This window comes from Alosa pseudoharengus, unplaced genomic scaffold (assembly GCF_046254945.1).
Source record: "Alosa pseudoharengus isolate Yale_2024_CS ecotype anadromous, Long Island Sound unplaced genomic scaffold, YU_APseudo_1.1 YU_APseudo_1.1_scf_24, whole genome shotgun sequence".
NCBI lineage: Eukaryota > Metazoa > Chordata > Actinopteri > Clupeiformes > Clupeidae > Alosa > Alosa pseudoharengus.
Genome location: NW_027468689.1, coordinates 9786182 through 9809926, shown reverse-complemented (window position 1 = coordinate 9809926; position 23745 = coordinate 9786182). Strand labels below are relative to the sequence as shown.

The following is a 23745-nucleotide window of genomic DNA, read 5'->3' as shown; positions in this document are numbered from 1 at the left end:
TGATTTGATGGAGCTCATTGGCAGAATCAGACAGTGGTAGAGTCCCTCAACTGACTACACATATTTAGCACATTATAACATTTAGATTCCACAGTGATCTTATATAAGTTCAGAAAAATAGCGTATAATGACTAACACCGTAAACCTCTCAAACAGTTGAAGAGGATATGAGCAAGTTAAACGCATGTTTGTTTTTTGTGCTTCACCCAGATAACCATCTAATGGCCATAGATCTCTTTGAAGTCTCCAAGTTGTTTGATTTGCTCTGTCTGCATGGAATGTCTCCTTAGAAGCATTCTCCTGCTTTTGGGGTCCTTCAGAAAGCCTGCTGGCGCCTGGGGGTAGCAAGGCTTTGCTCCAGATAGTGTGCCACACCCCATTTTGTTATTGCTGGGCACAGCTGAGGCGTTTGCCCCAGACTTGCAGGGGGTGAGGGTGTGTTGGGTAAGTGGTGGCAGCAGGTACCCCTGGCGAGGATGTGAGGGCTGGTCAGAGAGGAGGACCCCTGAGGATCGTCGCTCCAGACCAGCTGGGTGTCTCTTGGGTGCCTTGGTCAGTGACGTTGTGCCCTCGAGAGACTCCCTTGACCCAATGAGAGTGGAGGAACGAGACGTGACCAGCCGCCTTCTGTCCACGGCTCCCTTGATGTCGTCCAAGGAGCCGCCGTTCTGGAAGGACAGCTGAGAGTCCGAGCTGTAGTGGGCCATGCCCAGATTCCGCCGACAGATGATGTTCCGTAGGCTGGACACAGCCAGGTTTGGGAGGGACCTATCGGGGTCTCGATCGGCTGCTATGGGCTCAACTGTGGTCTTGGCATGGAGGTTTGGGTGCGAGAGCGAATGGGACGAGGACAAGCCATCAAAGGACATCTTGCGGCTGGGCATTAAACCAAACTCCTGCGTCGAGCTTCGATTGATGGCAGCTTGACCAGTTGGTCTCCCAGCTTGGCTCAAGCCACCAGCCTCTCTGAGGTCAATGCTCCAGTGTCGTGTCAGAGGGCCACTAGTAAATGCTAACTGCTCGGTTCTGAACGAGAGCTCATCCTCTAGGGAGATGTCTGGGGGGTCCTCGATAGGGAAGGTGGCAAGACCTTGCTGCTGGGCCAGAAAGGAAGCCGGTATCTGCAGCCAAGGTTCTGAGTTCAGACGTTGCAGATGGGCAGTTCTGTCCAGGATTTCGTTCGTGATACCCCACTGACGGCAGGGTGAGCAGGGCTGGGAGTTGGTCACACCCTTGCACTCTTGAAAGGAGAACACCTGTTTTGGGGCAGCGCTGTGGGGGCTCGCGGAGGTGTGGAGCTCGATCTCCGATGGAGAGGTGCAGGACAGCGCAGGTGAATTCAGCTGGTCCCATCTCTCCAGGGCACCCACTTGAGGAACGTTCAGGTACTGTTTGGTCAATTGCTTCCCATCGGCCATCTTGTCGGTGGTAATGATGATGACCTCTTTGCCCTTCGCCTTACAAGCGTCGATCAGCATCCTCAGTGTTTCTTTGTCCTTGGCGTTCACAGCGTGGACCAGTGCCGAACAACCTGAATGGTCCTCCAAGCTCGGGTCAGCACCTGTCTCCAGAAGCTGAGCCACCACCTCGGCACCGGCCCACTCCAGACAGGCATGCATCAGCGCTGTCTTCCCGCTCTTGTCCTGAATGTTTGAATCGGCGCCGCTTTCTAGAAGGTACCGCACCATCTTGGCCTTGGGCACGCTCTGCTGGTCCACATGTTTGCTTTTGCACGCCACCATCAGCGGCGTCTCGCCCAAGTCGTTGCTCTCGTTTATGTACGCGCCACCCTCCAGTAGAAGGCGCGTCAGGCGCAGCCGACTCAAGTAAACGGCCTTCAGCAAGGAGCTGCCATCTGTGTGAACAGTCTGGGTACCCTCCATGGCTGCTTCTTTCATTGTTTGGGCACACGTCATGGAAATCACCCACCAGTCTTTTAGGATCTGTTCAGGAGAGAACAGCATAACAGCATAAAATAAGGGTGGCTTATTCATATATTGCAATCTCAAATCAGCATGTTGCATGATGGATTGTGTTGTAATGACTCATGTAATAATTATACAATAGTGGTAAAACTGATAAATCATTTTCTGTCATTCTGTTTAGTTCAAAGCTAGTATGCTAGATTATTAGGTGTCTGTAATTAGTGATCACTATATAAGTGTTTAACATTTAACTAATACCCTGCCATATGGTTTTATCTACAAAGAATAGATTTAGCTGTGGTGTACAGATATAATTCCTTGAAAAATTATTATATAATTCCTATAAAAATTAAATATTTTCCGACGAGAAATCAAATCAGGTGAGACAATACTGTAATGCTGAAGGCCTTGCCATTGTAATTTGCCGTCAACAACATGGTTTCTCCTGAGGTGTTGATTTTCTCTCTCCAGATGCCGATTTTTTTTGCTCTCTCTCTCTCTCTCTCTCTCTCGCTTTCTCTCTCATTCACCTCTCTCTCTCTTTCTCTGTCTCGTGTCTGAGCAGCTGCAGTATTCTAAAGCACACTGTGACATGTCCTTGACTCCCCACTCTTCTCAAAACAGACTGCTACAGTAAAGTTGCCTTGTGCTTCAATAACAATCTCAGCCTGCCTGAACATTTAGTTAAACAAATTCAGTGAAACAAACAATGTCTTTTAAAAAACATTAACAGGTAAAAGCCTAATTTAGATTTAACATACAGAGAGAGAGAGAGAGAGAGAGGAAGAGAGAGTGCTGACAGCATCTGAGAATGATAGCTTTTCACTAATGCACATTACCCAAGACAGGAGTCTTTAATTGGTGCCTGTGTTGGTTCGCTCAGAATTGTGGCTTTGTTTTTCTGATTTATTCATTTATCTTGCCAGTTGCCATGGGAGCTACTATATATGATCTATAATTCCACTGTGGCACACTAGAATTACCCCATTCACCATTGCATTCACTGTAATGATGGTTTCAGCTACACTCAATATGGCAGACACAACTTTTATGCGAATCTCAAATGGAAATGTCAATTGAACTCCTGTGTTGTAAAGGAGCAAAGGCAATGCAATTAAATCAAATATATAATAAAATGTGATGGTGCTTTAATGCATGTATGCATATTGATGGTAATTTTGATACCATAGATTTAATAGAGACCCAGTCAGACCAATAGTATGAAAAATCAGGAACAGAGTTTATTAACAATGATGCACATCAAGGGAGAGACAGCATGACTTCACCTAAAGATCCATCAGCTGCTCTAACTAGACAAGTAAATAGTTAGGGTTTAAATATCCTTCCAGGCTGACGGGGATGGCGTTGGTCATCCCATCTCACGTGGACTACACTGAATCAGACTCTGCTTAGTGGCAACCTGGCAATCCGGAGCAGATAGCTACTGACGCAGCCATGCAGAACAGTGAAACACTGCAAGTCATAATATTCCCGCTTATCTCTAAATACAGTCACACACAGATATACACAGGGACAGTACAGATCATACAGTCATTACATAGAATCATACTTTTAGTATCAAAGTGACCCACTAATGAGAAATGCAGAACATTAAGCCACATATTGGAATATTGGACATAATGCAGAACATTAAACCACATATTAGAATATTGGACATAATGTTCTATTCCACTTTCTCTCAATATGTACATTATCTATGTGCTGTACACCATTGGTTTGTATCTAGCTCTGGGAATTGATAATGACTTTCCCTTACTTCATGGCTATGGTAAACACAGCTGAGTTCGGGCTGTTTTCTAATGTACTGAGAGGCAGCTTTTTTATTTGTCTCTCTGGGTCTTAGGTCTGTAGGACTGTAAATAAATATGCTTTTACATCCACTGCGGTTCTTAATGAGGCTACTATTGTGCATCAATGGTTTTGCTTTTTGTGATGTAGCCTACTTGCTGTTACTTCGGCAACGCCAGACTTGGAACTGATATTCGAAACAATAATTGGGCATAACACCTACAGGTTCAACAGTTACAAGCCCAGGTAAGCCCCCCTACATTTCACATTGCTGAGAAATTGTACTACGCCTTTCTATTGGTAGAGAGCGTTGTTTCCATAGCAAAGTGCGGCGTCAGTGCAGGCGAGTGATGAGAGTGACTTGTGCCCCCGTCAGCAGCTCTCTGCCCCGCTCCGCTCCGCAACCCCACGGGGAGTTTGTGCGCTGCACTCCTCTTATGTGGAGCGGGATCAGCAGGTGCGCGCAAACAAGTGCGTGCCAAATAAAGAGTGAAGTGGACCGCGGGTGCCACCCCAACTGGTCCTATGCTATATATATATCCCCGTATAAGAGGTTTCATATATATATATATATGAAACCTCTTATACGGGGATCTCTAGACCGAAGTTAATGGATTCGGGAGAAGAATTGGTGGCATTATATAATGAAAGTGGATAAACATAATTAAAGACATTCATAAAGAAACAGTAACCATTATGCTGCTATTCTTGATTAATTACAATTGAGCAGACTGCAATGACCTTCAGGATAAATAATCCAGTCACAGAATTCTTAATTGATGTGTTTTGCGTCTGTCTGATATGCCTGAGATATTCGAATAGGAATACACTGAGATCAGCATGCGTTTATTAAAGCATTATAAAAAGAATATCGAGGGGATCTGTATATTTTTAAGACTTCTCAGGGGGGAGAGAAGAACATTGTAGCTTACTACGTCATCGGTGAAAAGAAATGTAAAGTAAATTGAGCTTTTTTGTACTCACCAATAAATCCCTTTCAACAGACTTTGCATTCAAAGGTGTTCAGATACATCTCTTCTGAAATCGGAGAAATCACAAATTTGCCTTAATACTGCTTCATCAATTCACTTTGTACACAGATGTTTATTTGCAGATATTGGAGAGGTTGCGGTAGCACATTACAACATATCCCATAGAACACTCTGTGCGTAATGCGCGCGAAAGTGTATGTGCGCACAGCCGCACGCGCACACATGAGTGCGCAAGTGAGCATGGGCAGGATACATCGACTGTGAAAGAGAATTCTTATATCTCTATGAAAAAACAGATGTGACGTTAGGCAGGTTTGAAGGACGGTGAGATATATATATATATATATATATATATATATATATTTACCCCTCTAATGTTCATAAACCCCCACGCAACATGCTGAGTAGTGAGCAGAGATGGCAATGGATAGCCTACACACTACATTAGTCTACAATGTCAACATTCATTTGAACCTGCCTGTCCGTGAAGGACCATTTTTACTATTCGCTTTGATGTTACATTGATCAAACTTAAAAACGTAATAAAACTTTTTTGGGAAGCTATCCTTGAGTGTACAGCCGATTACCAAATCACTAGCCTAATTTGATAGATTAATGTCAGTAGGCTACCTACAAAATAATAGGCTATTACTAGTCTTGACATCAGTGAGGTGAGATGATGTTAGATAAAGATGCCAGGCTCACGATGGAGATGTTGTTAGCATATGTTAGTGCAATTTGCTCCGATAACAAACATGAAGCAATCCTCATTCTCCTTGTTATGCCATCTTCGGAGACCCTATTAACAGCACATAGAGCCCATTACCCTTGTGCATATTGATATGTTGTGACGGCCATTTGTGTCTCCTTCTCTGCAGCCTGTTGCCGTGGGAGGCATTTCAAGAAGTGAAAAGAAAAACTCGGCTCGTTAGGTTGCTCAGAGGGTGACGTGAGTTTCAGCTGAAGCAATACCGTTTCTATGACAACCTATGGAGGTACTAGAAGACAGGCACGAGTCCTTCGTTTTGCGGAATTTTGTGGAAGGTCATGTAGGTACAGTAATTATTAACTTCAGTTGGTCATTGTGTGCGGCACATTATGTGTAGTTTTTTTTCCGTGTAGGTCATGTATTGCAAATCATCTCTGCAGAGCAATGTGGCTAATGATATGTGAGATGCTATGCAATATAGCCTGCATCTGGTTTTTGGCATTCTTATTTAAAGACATTTCCTGTTTTTTGCGCCTGAGGCTGTGTTCATTTCTTGGGTGATTCAGGCACAGATACAGTAAACAATACAAGGAATATTCATGTTGGCATACAGATGAGCATGACAAAATGGTAGACTGGGTACCTTTATTCAGGTGGCATGAATGGGAATAAACACACACACACACACACACACACACACACACACACACACACTCTCACCAAATACAACGTGGCAACCCAGAGGCACACTCTCAGCCTACAGCAACATACCTCAAACACACAGACACTACATTATCACATAGACACATCCACCGATTTCTTAAATGAACACTCTCCACTTACAAACACACACCTCTAACATACACATATCTATAACTGTACACATAAAGGTGTACCATTGTCTTTTCAACAGGTCAATAGCCTGTACAGATAAATATGTTAAATATGTCACCTAATTGTACTGGCCTAAATCATGGTGTGTAATCAACCATTTAAAACTTCAATAGTTGTTTGCTGTATCTCTGCAAACCAACAAGAAACCGAACACTGATTTGGAACACAATAACAAAACTTGCATTTCAATATTTGTTTGTGTTTGTTTGTTTAAAGCTCTAGTAGTTGTGGTGTGGATGCACTAATTAGACCGCAGTCATTTGGTGGAGTACAAGAGTTTCTTTATGTTGCCACAAGATGTCACTGTTTTAATAGTATTTGCATGTTCATATCACTCCCAGATCACAGATTAATCTTGTGTCATGGTTATTTTAAAGTGCCATCTGATGTTCATGTGTTTCAGGTGCAGTTGAGACTTTGGAGGCTCCTTTGAATTCAATCTAATTTGAATGTATTGTCCTTAAATATGATAATGATTAATAGTTATTATTACAAAGTGGGACATTGTGGCAAAAAAATCATACTAACTTAGTGTATTAATTATGGAACTATATATATTACTATATATTAGGTAAAGGTGGGTATTTTTTACCTTTTTATTTTTTGTCTTTACCTAACGTTCATTACCTTCTATTATTCATTCTTCTGTAATGTAAAGTTCTTTAAAAGCCAGCTGACAAGGTGAGAACAATGGTGAGTAAACACTCGTACCAAAAGTATTTTACAGTAGGGTAACATGTCACACGAAGTGAAAAGAGAGTTCCCATTCAGCCTGCAATGTTGAGTATTTATTAGATATTAGATTGCGCAACAAGCCTGTTTTGCATAGATGTGCATAAATGTCCATCATTTTTTTTTATTATTATTTTTTTTAAACTTTTGGTCGCTCAGTGAATTGAATTACATTGCTGTGTAATTTAACCTTAAAAACATATCACAAAGTTAACTGTAGTGCCGTTGCATGCCACCATCACCAGATATGTATTTATATAATATATAAATAACAAACAGAATGCACACCCTCCGAGGTGCTCGCAAGGGAAAATAAACTATAAAAAACTTGGTCACCGCACACTCTGTCTCTTTCTTCTTCTTTACCAACGTTGGTATCAATAAAAAGAAGAGAGAGATAGAGTGTGCAAAGTTTTTTAGAATGTATTTATATAATGACATATTTCAAACCAATCCCACCAAGCAGCATTTTGTCCATCATTTTTTGCCTAATGGTCACCAATTTTTTTTTCTTGCCATTTGAATTTGTTGAAAAACAAAACATCAACAAAACAGATTGTCATGGGTCAGCCCCATTTTAAAGACTTATGAGCATGTGGCTATTTTTGGGATTGACAGACATACTAGTAATCCACCATAATCCCTCAGCTCTGTGGCTGCATGGATAGGGAACGTAGGGCAGAGGCCACCATCACTCGGCCTCCCATCCCTTCATGCAGGAAGCCACTGTGCTCCGCTCACACTGTAACCGACTTGCACCATGTGCACAAATGCTCTTTGCCTTGCAACTGTTGACAACAAACTTGCACATTTCTCCTATACTTAGCACAGAGTTATGAAATATTAAGTGATATGGTTTTAATGGCTTCATTGTTATCATGGTATTTTGTGTGTGCGTGTGTGTGTGTGTCTGTGTGTCTGTATGTGTATGTGTGGCACTTTTACTAGTCGCATGTTCCATACATTTACCTTCTTTTATGGACTGAACAATATCTTAAAAGATGGTGTAAAATTTAAAGTATGTCATTTTGTCATAAAGAAAAAAAAGAGACTAAAATTACACAATGTTCACAAATGTACAGTATGTGTTGTCTTTTGGGGTAGGCCTACCTGTGTATAGTGGTCTATGCATCTCTCTCTCTCTCTCTCTCTCTCTGTCTCTCTGTCTCTCTCTCTCCCTATATTAGTTCACTTGGTGGCCCATTTCTGATGTACAACCCCAAATCAGAAAAAAAGTTGGGACGTTGTGTAAAATGCAAATAAAAACAGAAATAATCTATAATAATCTGCAGATCTCGTAAACTCAAAAGGACACAGACAATTTATCAAATGTTGAAAATGACAAATGATGAAAATGTTGAAAATGACAAATTTGACTATCATGGAACATATATGTTCATTTTGAATTTGATACCAGCAACACGTTTTAAAACAAGTTGGGACAGGGGTAACAAAATGCTGGAAAAGTTGTGTAATGATAAAGAAAACAAAAGGAGGAACGTTTCATTACTAATTAGGGTAACTATGGCAACATGAATAGGTATGAAAAAGAGCATCCCAGAGAGGCAGAATCTCTTAGAAGTAAAACAGTAGGGGTATTCATCACACTGTGTAAACCTGTGTGGACAAATGATGAAACAATGTAATTTTACTGCTTCTTAACATGAAATTCAGAGAATCCAGAGAAATCAACTAGGATAGAGCTGATATGGCTGATCAAGCAATATGGCTTTGGTCTTTTGGACCTCAGATGGCACTGCAATAAAACTAGACCTGTTTCTGTAAAGAAAATGATTGTATGGGCTCAGGAAAACCTCTGAAACCATTGTCTATGAGCACAGTTTGATACTCAATTCAGAAATGCTAACGCAAATTTTACCATGCAAAAGCTAAAATTGTATTTAGACATGATACAGAAATACCACCATCTTATCTGGGCCTGAGCTCATTAAATGGACTGAGGTTACATGGAAAAGGGTCCTATGGTTAGACCAATCAAAATGTGCAATTCTTTTTGGAAATCATGGACTCATCTGGCCATAAGAGGAGAGAGCCTATCCAACCCAAACCTAACATCTGTGATGGTGTGGAGGTGCCTTAGTGCCTAGAGCATGGGCATCTTGCACATCTGGGCAAGGCACAATCAATTCTGAATGATGTATACAGGTTTTGAGCAACATCCAGGCAATGTTTTTTTTTTCAGGGAAGACCTTGAACATTTCAGGAAAACAATGCCAAAATGAATTCTGCACATATTTAAACTGTATTTCTCCATAGAGGAAGAGTCCAGATGCGAAAATGGCCTGTCTGCAGTCTAGACCTGTCAAATAAGGTGCATCAAATGAAAAACATGATTTAGAATACGCCATACTGTTGAGCAACTGAAAGGAATGGAACATTTAATTATCAAAACTCTAGCAACTGGTCTTCTCAGTTCCTAAACATTTACAGAATGTTATTAAATGAAGAGGTGAAGCAACAGAGTGGTAAACATTCCCTGTCATGTTGCTGGCATGCAAGTCAACACTTTTATTTTCAACATTTAATATGTTGTCTATGTCCTTTTTGTTAAATATGGAGTTAAAAGACTTGTATATATACTTGCATTTTGCACAACATCCCAGACTTTTTCTGATTTGGGGTTGTACCTTCCAAACTGCAGATAAATATTTAGTCATAAATGTTTTGCATAATCTCTGCAGCTGCAGATTTCACAAGGAAGATTATGACCAGATATTTTAAGATTATCAAGATTACAGAGATGTTTGTTGAAACACTACAATTTACATCCATTTGATGCAGGACATTGACCGTGCTTATGGCTTTTCTCCATAACTTTACTTAGAATAGACTCACTATTGGAGAGAGCACTGTATATTAAATGTCATCTCCACCATTATGGACATTTTTTACTCAGCTGTAATAATTTCAGACCATACATCTGTCCTCATCTTACCTAACCCCAGAGAGGGCATTTGACGTTGTCCATTTGTCTTTGTTTAGCCGATCACGTTGTCCTAAGGGGCAGTTATATTGTAAGCCGTCCTTTTTATTCTGGCGTTTTTGCAGACCTTTGAGTGGTTGATTTCACAGTGGAAGATTTCACAGGCCTGTGTGGAACTTGGTAATCAGTACTGCATGAACAAAAGTGAATCTGCATTGACCTGGTTACTTTAAGTTTATTATTTCCAAATATATCATCCGTGTGTGTCATGCATAACCGACTGGTCATGAAAACACTTCCCACTGAACCGGTAGCCTCAATAAGTAATAATGGCATAGCCATCTTGACTTCTTGACGAGTTACATAAAATGGCAAGTTGTAAGTTCTTTCACTTACATTAACAGAAAAGCCTTGAAATGTTCGACATAGACCCCCATCAGCCAAGGGCTCTATGTGATTCTATGTACAGTGAATGACCTCAAATAGTAGAGCGGCTACAGGAAAAATCGTGCAAATTATGATACAAGCGTGAAATTCGGCAGGTATGTGCTCAAGACCAATACAATCAAATCTACCTGATTGGCCACTTGAAATGGCGGCCATTTTCCAAGATGGCCGCCAAAAAAGACCCTAGAAATTGATTTATTGCTCAGAATTCACCAAAGATATTATGATACAAGCATGAAATTAGGCATGTATGTGCTCAAGACCAATACAATAAAATCTGCCTGATTTGCCATTTTTAATGGTGGCCATTTTCCAAAATGGCCACCATGAAAAACTCTACAAATTGGTTTGTTGTACAGAATTGACAAAGGAAATTATGATACAGCCATGAAATTTGGCAGGTATGTGCTTAAGACCAACATAATACATTCTAACTGATTTTCCAGTTTAAATGACGGCCATTTTCCAAGATGGCCGCCAAAAAATACCATAGAAATGGATTTGTTGCACAGAATTGATCAAGCAAGTTATTATACAAGCATGAATTTTGGCATGAATGTGCTAAAAAAACAATACAATCAAATCTACCTGACTCGCCACTTGAAATGGAAGCCATTTTACAATATGGCCGCCAAAAGACGGAATTTAGCCCAGAAGTGAGCAAGAAAATGATGATACAAGTATGTAATTTTGTGTGTTTGTGCTAAAGAGCAATATAATGAAATCCACCTCATTTGCAACTTGAAAATGTAATATGGCAGCCATTTTTAAAGATGGCCACCAAATAAGACACTAGAACTTCATTAATTGCAATTAATTTAGAAGATGTGGCCCAAATCAATGTTAACATTCACTACATTTCTGTTTCCTTCTATGATGAAGTCATTGGAAATTCAATTCATTCCTGTGTCAAGTCTTGCACAATCAAGTTTGATAGGCAATGCATTAAGAGAGTGGAACAAGGGGATATTTTTTGCTAATAATGTATAGCCATCTTTATCTGTCTTTGCAGGATTCGTGTCAGGAGACTTTAATTGTTCTTTTGTGTCCTGCTGACACAGACAGCACTTTGACCAGTCAGTGTGTGTTATACGTTCGTTGTCCATTGTTAATCTAAAAAATCAGATTGAGGTATGATCTTTTCAATTCGTTTTGGGCTGATTGGCAAAATGTGATTCAGAATTTAGTGTAGGTATTTTAACAGAAAGATGCACGTGTATAAAAATGCTATTTGTTTTTCAACAATGTAATCCTGTTTTAACAAAGCTGTGCAAACACATACAGCAGGTGGATAAGAAGAAAATGCCTTTGATGAGTGGTGTGGCAGTATATCAATATCAATTGCTGATTATTTTGACCATGTCACAAGTAAGATGTAATATTTCTTTACCCACCCTCACCTTGAGCATGGAAAAGGGCAATGTTGCTACAGTTAGTCAAACCAAACTTTTTTTTTTTTGACGTTGCGGTCAGTCAGGCCTTCAGAGTGGTTACACAGAACACTTATATGATAGTATGCCTCATATATAATAATATTATTATGAGCACATACATGTTGAGTTTCGTGCTTGTATCATCATTTGCTAGGTCAATTCTATGCAATAAATCAATTTCTGGGGTCTGTTTTGGCGGCCATCTTGGAAAATGGCCACCATTTCAAGTGGCCAATCAGGTAGATTTGATTGTATTGGTCATAAGCACATACCTACCAAGTTTCATGCTTGTATCATAATTTGCACGATTCTTGCCAAATTGGCCTTGTAGCCGCTCTACTAAAAGGAACCATTTTGTTCAAAGAATGCAACCTCAAGACAAGGCGGTGGCTGAACTTCTGTAGGTGTGTTGTGGTCTGTTGTAGAGATGCGCGGATGGGCTATTATTTCAACCGTAACCGCATAGCAAAACTTATCATCCATCCGCCATCCATCCGCACCAACGTTTTTTGACCAATTTTCAAAACCGCACCCGCCCGCCATCCGCTGGTTGTTTTAATGTATATGGGTGATGCGTTTGATTAGTTCAACCGCCACCCGCCCGAATTTAATTAAACTATGATATTTCTTCAAGGCATCCGCCCGATCCGCGGTTGAACCGCGGAGTCCGCGGCTGTAACCGCGAATCTCTAGTCTGTTGGCGGAGGCCTCCCAGTGTCGGGGCAGTTGTGGTGGGAGCTGTGTGGGTGCACCGCTCCATGCCTGCTCTATGTACAGCAAAGCACAAGCAGGGTGTGGGAGGACGGAGCTAGCCCAGCAACCTGCTGGAGGGAACCGATTTAACGGTGTAGTATTTATACCATCCATATCCCAGTGTTACCTTGCACAATGTAATGCTGAGTATCACACTAAAAGGGCTATCTATTGTGTTCACATCATGTATTGTCTGGGTTGTTCTAAACACCACAGGGACCAGTTAGAAATGAACTGAGGGGCCAAACTGACGGAGATAGTGTTTAGGCCTTCTATGTATCTCCTGTGTGTGCTGGGCACATGGAGGCCAAACTGATGGAGATAGTGTTTACTATGGGCACATGGAGGGAAAACTGATGGAGATCGTGTTTACTCAAGGATTAAAGTTCTCCGTCATAGGACGGATTTCCGTCAATTTGATTTTAGAAATGTCATATTTGAGATCGATGCAGATCCGATGAGAAAAAAAATAGGAGGGGGGGGACTGTCACCTTTGCTTTTCCTTTTTAACGCAACTACAAATATTAGGTAAATGTTTAAAGACCTAATAGTGTTCTTGAGAACTTTCTGTGTCTCAATCAGTGACCGCTCAAGAAGATAGCCTACGTCAGCCATGAGTTTTGCTTTGTAGCTACACACTTGTCTCGGGCGTTTGCTTAAAAAAAAAGAACACGTATGGAGGACTATAACGGTCTAAAAGTTGGATTATAGTGACACAATCGAGACAGCTGATGAGGTTGGCCAATCCGTTTAACTTTTTTGGATATGATATTGTGAGCTCTATGTGCGAATTCGGAGAAGAAGCGTAGGCTGTGTTCTTTCCGTGCATCAATGTAGACACTTACTATAAGCCATTATCACGCTGATACGACGTACTTCCGCATTCATGATTTTTGTGCACTGCCACTTCCGGTGAATCATTCATCTCTCTGGCGTACCCGTGATGGATGAGCCCAAGTTTACTTATACTGCATCCCTGGTAAATTTACCTAAAATAACTTTTTCTGACGTACCATCGACTAACTGAACAACACTGCATCACAGCCCGCTCCAAAGTGGACAAGGGATACAGTTTCTTTTTCGAGAACTTCATCTACGACTATGAAGGTGAGTGGCTAGCTAGCTAACATAACATTACATTAGCTAGGTAGGTTAGCTTATGCTAACGTCAACTCAGATGGTCGTATGGTTATAACGTGTTTAACCTACGTTAAACCCAACTAAAGTAAGATTATTCAGCTTTAAACGAGTCAATGCACCCATTCCATTTATTCTGATAGGAAGAACTTTAGCCTCTGTCAGTGTCAGCTAGCTAACGTCAGCATATGAGCCTTCTTTTGCTAGAATCAACAATCCACAGTATTTATGCATTAATTATAGTTTTGTCCACCAGTGTCCAACATCGTTGACAGGGTGGTGGCTGTCAGGTCTAGGTGTATGCAGAGCCGGTTCAGGACTTGGTTGTTAGGGAACCAAAGCCATCAGCGTATGCAAATCAACACTCTATCAAGCATACACAGGTAATGTTAATACTGTAACAATATCATACTGTTGGCTACCATATGATATAGAACACTGCAGTGAGCAATTCTCCAGAAAGACTCTTGACATCAGAATTGAAAACCAAAACAAGCTAAAGAGATGTGTGGATAATTTAACACTTACTGTTTTTATTTTTTTTATTTTTATTTTTATTTTATTATTTTATTTTTATTTATTTTTTATTTTATGTTTTAGGATCCCTCCCTGACCCGCAAGTCTTGTCTCTTGGAAAAGGACTGAAAAGCCTCAGGCCGCAACCACTAATATCATTAGTGCTGCGTGGCTTGTCTCAACTCGCCATGGTCGACTCCAGGTTCGGACCTGTGCCGCGAGGTTCATGATGAAGTGATAAAAGACATGAAAAAGAAGGTGGACCTGTACTTCTTTGGTACATATATGAATGTGTATCTACAGCAGAAAGTGAAATGAACTGAATGAATAAAGGATTTTATTAATTCCCTTTTCTGAGTACATTACTTACTACAGTATTACATATTTACATTATGTACGTTATTACATATTTATTTACATTATTACATATTTATTTACATATTTGCATTATTTACATTATTTTGAATACCTTCATGACAGACTGACTAGAATTTATTATAGATGAATGACTTTTCATTCAATTATGTACATCTATACAATGTTTTCAGTATATAGTTAAATGCATGGGATCGGGGAAACACTACAGGGATGTAGCCTTTTAAATCAAGTGGTCCCTGGAAGTTGGTCATCACACAACAGACGGTCCACAGCTGGTTGACTGTCCCAGACAAGGTTAGAGGGAGAGTGTGTTCCCAGATGCGGTATTCCTTGACCCTGCGTATTGCTGTGAATCTTGTGTAAAAAACACAAAATCTGTGAAAATGCACCCAACCCACTTTCAGCTGTGACAGCTCTTATCAGCTCCTTGACTTGGTCTTCCAATTGCTGTATGCGTGCAACAGCAGCATCCAGTGCACCTGTATGAGATGAGAGAAAAATGAAAACATTTGACCCAGATTGTTTGTGACTTGCATATTGGAAGTAGTTTGGACCTCTAAAGCTACGTGAAATAGCTTTTTATAGCTCAATATTCACCTTTACGTTTAATCAAGTAAGATATAAAATGCAACGTTTGTACTTGGGATGAAGCTTTTAAAATTGTAGTATTAGTCAAATGCTGGGACATCAATAACACTAAACATTTTGTGCCAGTGTTCTGAAAAGCTGACCTACCCACGGTATGACGTACTAATAACCCGTTCTGTGCTTAAACCATAGGTAGCACATCCTGATAGACATTTCTTACCTGTCAGGGTGTGCTATCTATGGTTTAAGCAAAATATAATGAGCAGTAGGGCATTCTGATAGACATTTCTATTATCATTTCTACCTAACAGCAGTGGTGGAGGAAGTACTGAAACTCATTACTTAAGTAAAAGTACAAATAAGCAGAGAAATATTTACTCTAGTAAAAACATGAGAGTCTGAAAATTAACGGGGTAGACAAGGGAAACGTCTGGTGGATCGTAATGCCAGTTCTGCTGGTCCAGATTGAACAATAAATGTTGTTGAGAAAGGTACGTAAAGGAACGATGGTGTTGTAGAAAAGTAGTAGAGTAAAAGTACAGATAATTGCTGCAAAATGTAACGAAGTAAAAAAGTCAAACGTATGCACTATAGATTCTACTTAAGTAAAGTACAAATACGTGGAACATTTACTTAAGTAAGCTTAACGTTACACAGTAACGAAGTATACTTCGTTAAATTCCACCACTGCCTAACAGGATGTGCTACCTATGGTTTAAGCATAGTATGGGGTACTGGTAGGTCATCATGAGGAGGTAGGCCAACATTTCAGAACATCGGCAAACACTGACATACCTGGTTTAGGAGCAGAGGCGTAATCATGTTCTGTCATCACCACCTAAGCTGGGACCATAGCCTCTTCCTCACATGGCAGGGGCTGCTCCAGAGGAAGGGCTGGGCAAACGTCATGGCCTAAGCGAGTTGATGCTCTTTTATAAGCGGACTCCCTTCTTGGCAGTCCCCAGTTGTTCCACTGAAAACGGGAGGGCACAACCCGATTTTCAGACGCTTGATGCGACCCCGATTGGTAAAGTTATCCTCGTTAGCCGCCGGATAGCACCTGTAGCGTTAGTGTAGTCTGATTCACTAAAGTGCCGACTACAAACAAACGTGCTACCTTGTTTTATTTTAAAGTTGGGCCATTCATCCCGGCGAACCGCTTTAATTCACTTCTTCCTTAGACTCAATTCAGTCGGGAATCCATGGGTTGGCGTTGTTTGTTCTATGTACAAAGTGGAACAGAGCAGTGACATCTAGCCTTCATTTCAGCCATTGCTGAACTGCGCCGGAAGTGTACGTGCACAAAATTAAAAAATCCCGCCCGTGAAACCCGGAAGCGTGATAATCCCCTATCGCGAACTCTTGTCAGGGGAGTTCATTCATTTTGGGTGTCACCTATGACTTGAATAGATAGCCTGCTGTGCCACCCGATGTAGGCTACTATTATTGTTACAGTTTTTAATCAATGCAACTAACATTATGTGTAAAGCGACGCAATATAAACCGTAGCCTATGCAATTTATTATCCCGTCTGTTATGACATGTACAACAATGTTTTTCACAATTTGCGACGGAAGGTTTTGACTGATCGTGTCGAGTAAGGGGGTCAGTCGTGTTTGTGACGCACAGACAGCCTTGTAGCCTATTTTGCTTAGGCCTCACTTTTAACGACAGTAGGTTGTGAGTGTATGTTGACAAAAAATAACCATACAATTAAAATAGTCAACTTAAAACTTTGCTATAAAATATTATTAATTTATAGCACAAAACCATAACCAGTAGGCCTACCAGAACCTCGCATATTAGCGTCATGATTTGTGTGCGTCTATTTGGCAAGGCCACTAGCTGTCATGGATGCGTTGTTGCTAAAGGAAGGCAGGTGTCAAAAGTTAAAAAATAAATGCAGATGTGCAGCTGTTGGAAACGGGGGAGAACTAACAAGCCATGGTGTAAAGAAATTAAAGTGCCAGTGGTTTGCTTTTGCGCGGTTCGCTGCAAGAAAATTGTTTATGGATGCAATAGGAAAACGTTTTAGCACGCCACCAATCAGAAGACCGCCATAAGGTTAACGTTCGTGCACTTCAGGACATCTTCCCTACCTGGTGCAACTAGCCACCACGACAGAGGTAGGCTACGTTTATCTATGGCTGACCGTTTTTACGTTTAGAAAGTAGGCTACGCATGTTCTTTCATAGCGCAACACGACCTGTCCTTAACCATGTCGCAACCTCTTGTCAACCTTATACAATCTGTTGCTGAAGACAAAAGCGCCGTCTCCAGATTGTCGTTATCAAATGCGCAGACCTCCTGCATGAGCACACACAGTATTGCTGCTCATTGGAAAACTGAGTTGTCTGTAAAACTCAAAATTACCATGTTTTCATTAAATGCGGATGAGGCAACAAATGGAAATATGAACAATATCTAGAATGTTCTGATTCGTTACTTTGATGAGGAAATGGGAAGTCTTGCAAACTTGATTTTATAGATTTTACTTGGTGTTAAATTGCATATTAACAAGAAAAAAATCTCCCCTTTAAACACTTTTGGCCTGAAGTAATTAAATAAGAGTGTGTTAAAGCCTTTCTACAATATTGCTGCAGTAGAAAAGAACAGCAATGGCTAATCAGCAATGGTCAGGGATGGTACTAAAATATATTTTTGTTCATCAGGAAAACTCAATCTCAATCAAGAACCTCTCAATTCGCCTTATTCACATGGCGGCCATTGGCGGCTAAAACGAGGCTAGGGTACACAAACCATAGGATTGTTATGTTCTATGCATTCACCTGTAGGTGGCATTAATTATATAGTAAGTGCAGGGGCGCCTGCAGGAATTAATGCTATGGTACGCATGTTAAGTGTTCACTAACTTTACTTAATAGAAAATTGTAAATAGCCTGATGGCATGCAACTAATGGGATACTGTGCATAGTTGGAAAGGTATGGTGGGCCAATATGGTGTGAATATACACACACACAAGGTAAATTTTCTCTCGTTGTTGAGTGATGGTACGCACAGTGCGTACGGACGTACACCTGCAGGCGCGCCTGAGTAAGTGTACCCTGTAGCCTCGTTTTGGTTTAAACAATGGCCGCTGTGTGAATAAGGCGAATACTCCCTTTACTTTGCTGTTTGCATCTTTTTGTACATTAAAAACCAATAGGTTGCGACCGCAAAAGGGGTGCTATCTCTATAGGTAGATATGAACAACGTATGACTTATGGCCTGAAAAAAGTTCAGTCAAATGATTTTTTTTTCACTTTAATCCCTGGTTTACTATGTATCTCCTGTGTGTGCTGGGCACATGGAGGCCAAACTGATGGAGATAGTGTTTACTATGGGCACATGGAGGCCAAACTGATGGAGATCGTGTTTACTATGTATCTCCTGTGTGCTGGGCACATGGAGGCCAAACTGATTGAGATCGTGTTTACTATGTATCTCCTGTGTGTGCTCGGCACATGGAGGGCATGCGCGTTCTTGATAAGAGCGGGAGGCCCCCTAATCCCGGTTTCTCTTTCCCAGAATGCTTAGAGAGAAGGGAGGCTTGTGGGAATAACACCACACAACTTTTATTGAGAGTTGCTCAGATAGTCAGGGAAAATCCACTGCGTTATAAAAAAACATCAACATTATCATGGGTGATTACTGGAGGCTTGTCAACAACAACAAACATTTTTTTTATCAGCAGGAAAACCCACAGGCTTACACACATGCAAGCAAACACGTGCACACTCATGCACAACAGCTGCATTGTTTTGAATGGTCATCAACACATAAACCCCTAAAGTACTCTCACTGAACATGTAAAATCCTTTAGTGTTGTGAATATGTTTATAGAAACAATTATTTAATGCCTCATCTAACTATTCTGCATAAAATTGACCAAAACTTCATAAGTGTTTAAGGGTATGTTTACTTTATAGGTTGATTATCTCTGCTATTCGCATTCACTACAATGCAATGGGTTTCCTTTCACTTTGCACTAATAATTGACCAGCGTGCGCTCACAAGCGGTCCACTTTGTTTTAGTGAAATTAACTTTGTAGCCACGAGGGGGCGAATATTATGATTGGCGGGTCAGTGATTGAAGAAGGCAGGCTTCGCATGTAATTATGCACGTTATTGTCCTGGTTACTCGTTATAACAATGTGTGATGCTGCAGAGAGAGTTCATTAACGGTTTTACCTAAAACGCAAATGTTTCTTTGGTGCCATTACCAACTTATGTTAATGGGTTAATATCTTCTCTCAATATTATTCCCCCCTTCAGTTTTTAGGGCAATTTTCGTCGTAGGCCTAGTTTAAATTACTGATTCAAATGTAGCAAATCTCAGACCTAAATTGACAGAAGTAGCCCAGGCCTGCGTATAACATTTTATGCAGAGGCAACTAGCCTAGTCCTAGGCTACAGCTCCGTCTATTCGCGCGCTTATAGCACGGAGTAGAGTGCCACGGCTTTATCAGACAGAGAGGAGCGACCTGCTGTCTCTTTAAGTTGGTGTCAAAGCCGATTACGAGGGATCTCGGTCGTGATTCCGTCTGTTCACTAGATCTATTTTTGTTTTACGTCGCTGCGTGCGTTTTTATTTTAAAATCGTATAAATGTCTGTTTTCTCCATATACTTTTATAGCCAGGTTCATTAACTAAAATATGTAATTTGTTTGATCTTGTGCTGTCAACATCCCAGTCGTTTGACTATTCTGCGTGGGGTTGATGCGATAGACAACGCGCCAGGCACGTCAACTTTCCTCTGTGCGTCTTAGCTAAGACAGGATTACCGTCGGGTAAACAACGATTTCAAACTTTCTCTACTTTTTTCCAAACTATTGAACGACTGAAGACTATGTGGTCATGCGAAACGGTGTGACTTGCACAGACGGAAAATGCAGAAAAGTGTTCGTTACAATGAGGGGCACGCTCTGTATCTCTCCGTGATCGCGCGTAAAGAGGGTACCAAACGTGGCTACTTGAGCAAGAAGACAACGGAAAACAGCCGATGGAATGAAAAGTACTTTGCACTCTACCAAAACGTTCTGTTTTACTTCGAGAATGACCAGAGCACGCGGCCGCTGGGCATCTATCTGCTCGAGGGCTGTTCATGTGAGAGGTCACCAGCGCCAAAAATCTCCTCTGTCAGCAAAGATGCACCGGACAAGCAGGTATGCCAAATGTTCATGTGATCTTCATTGAGAGTGTGTTGACTATGCTGTGGTTACTATACTATAAAGTACTATATTAGTCAGTCAATCAGTTGATGATGTGATAACGCCGCCTGTGCTGAGCGGACCGAGAAGTTTATGTGGATTACATAAGTTACTTACAGAGTGTACGGGGGCATTGAATATGTAGGATCGTGCCTCCGTTTTTGAATCCATCAAATCAATCGCTGAAACTCACACCAGAAATTCATCTAACAACTTCGGCTACAACTTAAATTTTAGTGTGGTTTCGCTGTTACATTGAGAAGAGATGTGCTGTGCACATACATAGCTAATGTCTGTTCCCACTCTTTGGTCCATTATTACCACGACACATCTAATGAAGGAATGAAAACAGAATAGAACATAGATGCCTCGCGCGTGACCTCAACATTTTGTAAACTGCAGGTTTGTAGATTCAGTTTCAGTAGTGTTATGAGTCGTGTCATCCCCTGGGTGTGGATGTCTGTAGATAGCACCAGCGATAGAAGGTTTTGTTTTGCCTTGTTATGTCAATGGCAGTGTTTTTGGTGGGGATACACACTGTCCTCACAGATATCAGATATCTTTAGCAGTGCTTGTGTCTTGGTCTGTGACTTGCGTTATCTCCACTTAGCACTAGACCTTTTACTGCTGGCACGATGACACATGGTCTGCTGTCAAACAGCAGATGTGATGGACCCTGTCCTTGCCCAGTGCACACATAAACATACAGACACAGGCACACAGTTCACCTCCCTCAATGTATGCATGCATTACCTGTGTAGATAAGTTCTGAAAGTTCTGAGTTGTACTATTTATTATGGACGTAGAGCATTCTGTCCGTTTACAGGGTGCACTAAATGTTTCTAGTTTCTAGAAACTGTTAAATAAAGCAGTTGTCCTTTTTGTGTAGCATGTAACACTTTAACACTGAACCCAAAACATACTGTACAAACATACTGTTTTTGTATTGATTGAACTTCCCATAACCAGGGGCGTAGCACAAGATCCTGCCCCCCCCCCCAAATAAATAAATAAATAACAACAATAATAATAATCACATCAATGTACATATGAATCTGTAGGCGTCGGTGACAGAGTAATACTGTAACTATTAACTGTAATGCTTAAAGTACGTTAATAATCTGTGATGTGTGCTTATGACTACACACATTTCAAACCTCTTTTTCCAACATTCTCTAACTGTGGTTACTATGGTTAACTTTAAGGTACATGACATGACTACATGCATACTATGATGTCTGATCATTTGTTAATTTCTCTGGCCGATAGTCCTGGATCCTTTGGCAACTGTTTTGCATTGCTCTGCACTTTCTAGTTCCTTTTCTGTCATTTCCTTACTGTGCTCAGAGCAACCATGCTCCATGCTCTCTTCACCTCCATCATCATCAGTCACATCTTCTCTATCATCTTTCTCCACATGAAGGACACATTTGATATTTGCCTCTGGTATAGCCTAATGTGATAAAACACACTAAGATAACCTTTCAGTCAAAATGGCTAAACATGCTTTATTTGCTGTCTGTTGCTACTCCACTCTCTGATGTGACAGGTTCTAAAACAGGGCCATGTGTTTCACAATCTGATACAGCTATAATGTTGACATGATATGTTGTCTTATGCTACCTATGACACTTATTAGCCTATTATTGCTAATTATATTGTATAGCTATCATAGCCTATTAATTTAAAATTAATCATATTTAGGCCACTATTATAATGGTGAATTGTATATGCAAACAGCATAGTGTACAGTTTATTTATTTAGCCTTTACCTCAGATTACATGTATAACCAAGGAATCATTTGAAAATATATTTTCTGTTATTCCAATGGGTTGTCTCAGTAGGTTTTTAGCACTAACAATCACAGAGATATTCAAGCAGTTAAGCACCATGGATCTCGTGTTTGTGCTCAACTTTCTTTGGAAATAATTATTTTAACATTAGTTTCCCCTCATTTTGATTTATCTCCTTCTCTTTCCTTTCTGTGGCCTGTTTTAGCTTTTTTGGAGAAAGACATATAGCTGCAACAGAATTCTGGGTTGTGTCCATTCTACAGTAACTCCTATCATTGGGAGAACAGCACAGCTGCAGACTCACACATTACCTCTGTTAGTGGAAATAGTGATAATCTCTCAGCTCACACTCTAGCTTGCTCTTGATTACAACATTTAGTCTGCACATCATGCCTGAGCTATCTCTACGATATAGAGGCATGAACTTCACTCATACTGTAGAAGTGTGTGAGCTCACAGAAGTATGAACCACACACTTTTTGACAACGAGAGGTCAGTCACAAGATCGATGGATCTCGACTGGGTGGATGGATGCATTTGATCCTCCTCAGTGAAGGTCCCTCAGAGGGCCATGATGGCACACTCAGTTCAGACGAGAGAAAGCGTCGGAGCGTCAAAGCGTCAGCATCAAAGCGCTTGGTTGGCCTGTGTGATGAACGGCATGAATATGGCTTTGATTTGCCCTCTTTTCTTAGGCAATCAAACCCCCCCCCCCAGAAACCAGGGTTGGCATCACCCACGTCAAACCCCAAAATGATCAGTCAGAGGCCATTGTGCTCCTCCTGTTTTATTTAATGTTTTGTGAAGTGTGTGTGTGTGTGTGTCTCTTCCCATATCTTTTTGCTTTCCTCTTTTCAAATCTCCTGTCTGTCTTTTCTTCTGGCCGCTTCTATCCTATTTCCTGGTTCCTTCTCTCATCTCATCTCCTCTCATCTCCTTCTCCTCTCATCTCTTCTCATCCTGTCATCTCCTTCTCATCTCCTCTCCTCTCTCATCTGTTCTCCTCTCCTCTCTCGTCTCGTCTCCTCTCATCTCCTCTCATCTCATCTCGTCTCCTCTCGTCTCCTCTCCTCTCCCTGCAGTGCTGCCCTCTCATCCAGCCTCTCCTCTCCTCTCCTCTTTCTGGCATCTCCTTTTCCCTTCTTCACTCTTATCTCAGTTCACTCTTATATGTTCTTCTTTCCCCTCTCCCACTGCGCTCCTATCCTCTGTATTTTATGCTGCTGTGTGCATCTCTGCCCTCCATCTCTGGAGAGCAAGTAAGTTTCTTTGTGGCCCACTTGACTGTGCGCCTCTCCCCCTCTTGCTCTCCTATGCCCACACCGAGGTAGCTCTGCTACGGCTCCCCCTCTGCCGCGGCCTCATGGGCGGGTGGGGGTGGAGGGTGACCGTGCACCTCTCCAAATGCGTCCCCCTGAAAGATCAGAATGCAAATTTGCCATACTCCAGAGAGCAGCCCACAGGCTGGGGTGGGGGGGGGGGG

The 23745-nt window shown here is 41.3% G+C and overlaps 2 protein-coding genes and 1 long non-coding RNA gene across 3 annotated transcripts in view; 2 read left to right on the top strand and 1 right to left on the bottom strand.

Annotated features, from left to right (window-relative positions):
• Window positions 1–218: 218 nt before the first annotated feature.
• ankrd34ba (ankyrin repeat domain 34Ba) lies at window positions 219–1883 on the bottom strand. Its single transcript, XM_076302598.1, has one exon. The coding sequence runs from the start codon at window positions 1881–1883 to the stop codon at window positions 219–221; it is 1665 nt and encodes a 554-aa protein (XP_076158713.1).
• An 11612-nt stretch (window positions 1884–13495) lies between these two features.
• LOC143141916 (uncharacterized) lies at window positions 13496–14636 on the top strand. Its single transcript, XR_012990828.1, has 3 exons — window positions 13496–13745; window positions 14032–14158; window positions 14376–14636. It is a non-coding gene; the product is annotated as an uncharacterized LOC143141916 (long non-coding RNA).
• Window positions 14637–19947: 5311 nt separating this feature from the next.
• The window catches only part of rasgrf2a (Ras protein-specific guanine nucleotide-releasing factor 2a), a 33611-nt gene continuing 29813 nt past the window's right edge, over window positions 19948–23745 (top strand). Inside the window, exon 1 of the mRNA XM_076303078.1 lies at window positions 19948–20423. Within this exon, the coding sequence (XP_076159193.1) occupies window positions 20148–20423 (276 nt within the window). The 5' untranslated portion in view covers window positions 19948–20147. The remainder of the gene's footprint in view (window positions 20424–23745) is intronic.

Bases quoted from the DNA above. Each gene is read 5' to 3' on its own strand.
- ankrd34ba (XM_076302598.1), bottom strand. From the start codon at position 1,883: ATGGAGGGTACCCAGACTGTTCACACAGATGGCAGCTCCTTGCTGAAG.